This window comes from Triplophysa dalaica, chromosome 7 (genome assembly GCF_015846415.1).
Source record: "Triplophysa dalaica isolate WHDGS20190420 chromosome 7, ASM1584641v1, whole genome shotgun sequence".
NCBI lineage: Eukaryota > Metazoa > Chordata > Actinopteri > Cypriniformes > Nemacheilidae > Triplophysa > Triplophysa dalaica.
This window is the reverse complement of record NC_079548.1, coordinates 15,366,128-15,372,959: the sequence shown is the minus strand read 5'-3', so window position 1 is coordinate 15,372,959 and position 6,832 is coordinate 15,366,128. Positions and strand designations below refer to the sequence as shown.

Sequence of the window (6,832 nt, the reverse complement as noted above, 5' to 3'; positions counted from 1 at the left end):
AATTAAAGCCATACTCAGCACTTGACTGTGTTCATCTATTTTTGCTGGTTGGTTGTAATTTGGGAAATATGAAATAGCGAATGGATCACAGGCAAATTTTTATAGTCGCAGGCAATTGGAACTAAATACTAGGTTACACTTTGGATTTCGGGGATTCTCATCCATATAATTGAAATTGTGAAATCTTGCACTGAAACAAAATGTACATTTGAGATGCTGTTTATGCATCTTGTAACAACTGTATGATTGTAGTATTCTGCAATAATTTTGATTTTAAGTTATTTTCTATTTTTTTTCTGACAATGTTATTTTTCTGTAAAATTAATGTAAATAGTTATCGTAGTAAACCTGTACAATAAAGGTTTGTAACACCTGTTTAAATGATAATAAAAAGGAATAATGAAATTGTAAACTGAGACTATGTAAAAGTGATCAGGGCTTGGTTCTGCAGCTATCAGGAGTTTCTTTGGGAAAGTGAGGGACAAAAAAATGTTGCAGAAGTTTTGGTGACATTGTACTGTAAATGGCAGCAATTAAATGAGCTTTTTTAATTCCTCCTTGATGCATCAGCAAATAAACCTTTGACTTGTAATTGTAAAGGTGTGATATTTTACTTGAAAAACATGTACAAACTATAAAATGTTTATAGTTTAGTGCTGCACAAATGCTCATAAAGCTAAATGTTCTATACACACCACCCCCAAAATAATATTGAAGTACAATCCACCTGTAGCTTCAAATAATTTCCATTTACAATTTCTGCCAAACATTTGTGGTCCATAAATTATGGACACTTTACTTTTTTTGCAAACCACCACCAACCTGCCTCACACCTACTAGATTTAACTCCCAAGATGTGTAAACAAAGCTTGTGATAAAAGACAAAGAGTTAATAAAACAAACTACACTAGATGGCGCTGTTGAATACATCTATAGTTCCATTTTCTATCGGATTCAGCTCCTAAAAGGACAGTTCACCCCAAAATGAAAATTGTCATGATTTACTCATCCTCTTGTCATTTCAAAACCTCTATGACTGAATTTATACTGCACAAAACTAAAGAAAATATTTAAAGTTGGTAACAAAACAGCAACAGCACCCATTCATCACCTTTATAGATTATGTGAAGCTGACGTCCGGATGCCACTGGCGCCGTGATCTTGGGAGGATCATACTCTGCTGCTGTTATTGTTTCGATGTGTACAGTTACTTGTTTTTTATGACATATCGAAACTGAAAGAACCAGGGACTTTCCTTTAATGACTCTTGCAGTTTTTAACACAGCAAGACTAACATGCCGTAGTTATATTTCCTAATCAAACAAGAAAAACAAAACACTTCATTGAACACACTCGGAGCGATCCTCCCAAGATGGCGCAGCATTTGACGTGGCGTGACGTCGATTTACAAACTGCTGTATGGACACAAAACTAAAGGAAGTGAATAGATGCGATTACTGTTCAGTTAACAACATTTTCAATATATTTATTTTGTGTTCTGTGGAAGAAAGAACGTCAAATAAATTCGAAATGACATTAGGTTGAGTAAAGGATTGCAGAACTAAGATTTTTGGTGAACTGTCCCTTTAAGGTGCTGTTTTTGTTACATTTCAACAAGAACTCTAGAGGAATTACTTACCAGTGTGGAGCATTTAGGTCTTTAAATTTCGAGTGTCTGCTTGACAGGAACCAGATACTATATTATTAACTTAAATTACATTCCTGGTAGCAGTGTCAATAACTTAAAATTATATTTATGGTATCAGGATTCTCTTCTGATTGGCCAACTGTCCTGTTGACAACACAATGCAGTACACACTCAATGGCCTGAAACCAAAGTTACTTTAGCAGTGAAAGTGGCAAACAGTTATAAGGTTTAGCTGTTCCAGGAGGTCACTGTTGAGTATTATGCTGCTCGTGTTTATGTGAATGCGCACCAGCAGAGCATCAAGACCAAGCATCATCTGTCCAATAACATCTCTCATTTCCTGTTTGCCGTGAGCTGTGACCCCTGCTGTGGGCTTTGTTAAGCTTATGAAACAATTGTACATTTGCATTTTAGGGCAGAGTAAGCCATGTGCGTTTGTGTGCGCATACAGAAATATTGTGCAGAAATTCACATTTTTGTATTTACAGACTAGTACAGGACAGGTTAGAGGCATTATAAATATAATTGATACAAACAAAGAACATGCAAACTCCAAGATCAAGCTAAGATTTATAACCTATTTTTAGCCCAAAATTATAAATCAAGAAATGCACAGATTAAAGCATAAGTCATAAACTGGCTTGCAGAAAGTCTGCTCTCTTAATTTCTGTCACTATATTAGTAGACTTCAAACAAGCAAAGGGCAATGAGAGAGGAGGAAAGTGTGTTTCACCCGAAAAACTATACATCAGATTAATGAATAGAACCATTGACCACACTTATTTAGCAGCCATCTGAGGCAGCTATGTAAAATGTTGACACTTTTCCACAGACGTTAGAATGAATTATGTCAATTTTCATAAGAAGGTCCTTATAGATGGAATGAGCTCAATGATGAGTTCAAGCTCCTTGGTCTGCCGAAAGTGAGACAGTTCAGCTAAGATATTTAACCACCAGAAACATGACCAAACAAGTAGCCAGCATTCCGGCAATCATGATGAATTTGTCCTGCGTAGCGCGTTTCTCAATCAAACGCATTACGGTGTTCGACAATCCCAACATGTTCGCGACATCCAACATCTTCTTATGGGTACCCTAAAAGAGAGAAGTTGTGCGATGTTATCAAGAATCTCAAAGATCATTTCTGATTCCTTCCCCAATACATACAACATGCACTCAATTTCTAATATTTAAGACCCTAGTTTTCTGTTGAAAGTGAAAATGTTTATATGTTTGGACACAATTTTGGCAACAGCTGAAGCTTTCAGAAAATTATCTTTCCATTGCTGCCGCGTGCAAATCGTCCAAATGTCCCCAAAACCAAAGCCTGAGAAAATCTCTCACGCACACTGATAATCAGAAGAACTTCAGGAAGAACAATCACTCCTCCCTGGAAACATGGAGTCATTGTCTCTATACGTGACTGCATTACATCAAACACGCACCTATTATTAACACATACTAACCTGTCTACTTCTATATTAATATACACTCCTATATACGGAGACTCTTAATGATCCACAAGCGGAAAAATAGTTTCATGATAGATACACACCTTGAGTGTGCTCCTCTGGTCTCTCAGGCCATTCAGGATGCTGGACCCTGAGCCCAGCAGGTCATCTACTCCTCTGTGAGCATTGTATAGGTTGGTATTAAACTGCAGGGTCTCATCAATAGGTATCGAGGTGTCGGCGTCCTACAAAAACACATGCAAAGCGCACAGCACAGTCAAAATAATGCCTTCTTAAGTAGCAAAGATGTGCTTCCAGAATGGGTAGTGAAACACTAGTTTAGTAGTAATAAAAGCATCTTGCCCTGTGGCTATTATATATGCAGCTGAATGTGTGGTTGACTGACGTTCGTTGTGAAACTTCGGCTCAAAAGCTCTTCTCTGTCTTTTTCCTGCGTCTCACGATCGTAACGTCTGTGCTGAAAGTTCCTCAGGGCTGTCTGAAGATGCTGTACGTCATACTTCAACTGATCAACACGGCTAGAGAAATAAAAACAGAAGATGTCAATCTTTCTGACCACAGAGCAGCCTACAGAGCTTATCTGGTGATACACTAGTCACAGAGCACCTTTAGGAAAAAATAGTGTTGCTATCAGATACAAGCAATCAAAACATAAAAAATTATAATAATAGAAACATGATTAGTTTTAAACAGTGACAGTCTTTGATTGATTAAATATGGTATATATTTATAAGTACAAAAAAATAAAGCTGTGCAATGCTTTGATTCACTGTCAGAAAAGATAATGCTGCATGTTTTATTTGTATGTATGAGAGTTCGATCATTTTTAGATGTGTCTGTTCTTTACAGACGTGGTGTTGTGAGTAAGTGTCTCAGGTGTGTTGGCCTCCGGTCTGTTTGTGCCACTCAATGCAGGAATGTCAGCAATGACGTGACCACCAACGTAATGTTTTCACTAAAGCATCAAATGCAACATGCCCGCACATACAACAGTAACTTTCATCAAAAAAAAATTGTTTAAAAATATTTCTACTTCAGTAAATGCCCTTAAAGGGATAGCTGATATCAAAAATATAAATGGGTCATATTCACCCTCATGTTGTTCAAAACCTGTATGTGACTCCTTCTTGGAACACAAAAGGAGATATTATAAGAAATGTCTCGATGGTTTTGTGTCATACAATGAAAATCAATAGGGACCAATCTTGTTTGGCTATCGACATTCATCAAAATAACTCGTACATGTTTGGAATGGCATGAGGGGGGAGTAAATTAAGAATAATTTAGGGGTGGACTATCCTATTAGAGCTCCTCATAGGTTTACACTCACCTTATCATTTTGAGTCATTATATTACCAATATTATCATATTATCATAAATCGGATTGCCTATTGTTTAGGTTTAAAATACAACACAGATTGTGCAAGTCTGCTGTGCAGATATCGGTTATTTGCATACTTCAGGAAGACAGCATCCAAAGGCCAGAAATGCTTATAGTGGCATGCTGCTATAGCTTTTATGAACATAGTTGCTAATGCACTCACAGTTTGGCGTTTTGGCGTCGATTTGGTGGTTCCTTACTGGCTAGAATCTCCAGTCGCTCCAACTGGTTAAAAATCTGATCGATTCTTGCTTGTAGTTCATTTTCAAACACTGCAAGAAAACATGAGCATCAAAAAATATGAATACACAAATCAGATTTGTCATTTGTCACATGATCTAAAAGCCCATGTGTCTGATTAATCTTCATCTAAATAACTAACAGTATCACATTGGGGTGGTTTCCCGCACAGGGATTAGTTTAAGCCAGGGCTAGGCCTTAGCTCAATTCAGACATTTCAGTAGCATTACAGTTGTGCATCTTGAGACAAAACAATAGAACTGCTGTATTTTAAGTTGTGTCACTGCAAGTAGTCTTTTAGTTTAGGTAGCTCTAACATTTATTTTAGTCTAGGACTAGTCTTAACCCCTGTACGGGAAACCACCCCATTGTGTTCGTGTATTTTTACCAGACAGAGCAAGAATCAAGCATTGACAGGCAGATATACGGATCAAGAATGAGTGTCGTTTCCTTACAAGACTGGTGGGAAAACTTTTATCAGACGCTATCTCAGTCAAAAAAACTCACGCACACGCATTCTGTCCTGACCCCCACCCATTGAGAGAATACAATCTCACACTCTCTCTCACACGCAATCTTGCGCAACATTACGCATCCTTCCCGCCTATGACATCGCATATGATGTCATCAATATGAGTTGGCGACTGCCTGGCTAAGACTGTTATCTGTCCAGACACACCACAGAGCCACAACACCACCTCACACACCCCTCAAGTCGTCTCGTCCAGCATCCATTCTGTACCCCCACCCCGTCACTCCTCCCTGTCCTTCCTGTGGTGGCACCAGCCTGGCTCTCTGTGCTGAGCTTCACCTCCGGCACCATGCTGACTCTGCCTGCCTCTCAATGGACACGGTTTTCAGGTGGTATTAACATCCTTTCAAGAGATCTGATCACAAGTGCTTAGGGCTAAAAATAGAGTCAGCATTAAAGATGCTCAGCTTTCCTGTTGCTCAGTGGTAAGAGCATTGCGTTAACAACGCAAAGTGGTGGGTTCGATCCCAGGGGATTGCAGATACCTATGTATAAATGTATAGGATAATGCAATGGATAAAAGCGTCTGCCAAATGCACAAATGAAAATGCAATTCAGGAAGTAAATAAGTGACATTTCTACACGACTGTCGTTCTGTTTGCTATAGTCTCAACAATGGGATAGTGTTAATTAATGCAGTTATACACACATACACACAATGACTTACAGTGGACTGACTCTCTGTCTGTTGTCTCCAGTCGTCCCATTTGAGACTGAACGTCATGGATTTGTCTGGGTGTGATCAAGAGAGGAAATAGTTAAAAACTACCTTCAAGCAGACATTTTCAAAATCATGTGTCATTGACGTCGTTAAATTTAGACAATAATAAAATGAAACATGACACATTTACATCAACGTCTTTCTTTGTATAAAGAATAATAAAAACACCGAAAGAATGAAGCTGTGCTAATCGTATGCAATTCTTTATTCAACAGATGACATCTGATCAAATCAGCTTTATTATTACCTTACATACATCCGATTTGTTTTATTTGGTACATAAGTGAATTACTGTATTTTCGAAAAGGCGTTAAGCACTTTTGATTCGTTTCGTCCAGTAGTAAGAAAGCTAACTAGTTTATTTCAAGAGAATAACAACAGTATTAAACGACTCACTTATTGGTCTGGTGGTAAATCGTATCCATCTTCAGCGACGATTAAAGACGCCAACAAAATCAACAACAAAACCTCCAAATCAACAGTTACGCGATGTTTTATTTCTTTCGTTATCATTTAGTTTCACATAACACTGTCAACGAAACCCATACACGTCACCAGCTAAAAGGACCTTTGAGACCTTTAGGCGGCCTCTCTTTCGCCTGACTGTAAAAAGAGATGTTGACGAGAAAACAGCGCCACCGCAGGCTGATGAACTCTTACGCATGTAACTTCTCAATATATGGTAGGTAAATGATTCTTTTTTTTCACAATGAACATATGAATAAGGGATGAAACTACACATCTTTTGACTGTTTTCAAAACTCACTGTCACATTTTCTAAAAAACAAAACATGCAATTACTCTTGCACTGTTTGAAAGTAATAATACTTTGTTTTCT

General features: G+C 38.0%; 1 protein-coding gene across 1 annotated transcript; it reads right to left on the bottom strand.

The window, feature by feature from the left end:
• Positions 1 to 2,104: 2,104 nt before the first annotated feature.
• gosr2 (golgi SNAP receptor complex member 2) lies at positions 2,105 to 6,567 on the bottom strand. Its single transcript, XM_056753029.1, has 6 exons — positions 6,391 to 6,567; positions 5,941 to 6,005; positions 4,665 to 4,773; positions 3,506 to 3,638; positions 3,204 to 3,344; positions 2,105 to 2,743 (listed from the first exon to the last, which is right to left on the bottom strand). The coding sequence occupies exons 1-6, from the start codon at positions 6,417 to 6,419 to the stop codon at positions 2,582 to 2,584; spliced, it is 639 nt and encodes a 212-aa protein (XP_056609007.1). The 5' UTR covers positions 6,420 to 6,567; the 3' UTR covers positions 2,105 to 2,581.
• Positions 6,568 to 6,832: the final 265 nt, after the last annotated feature.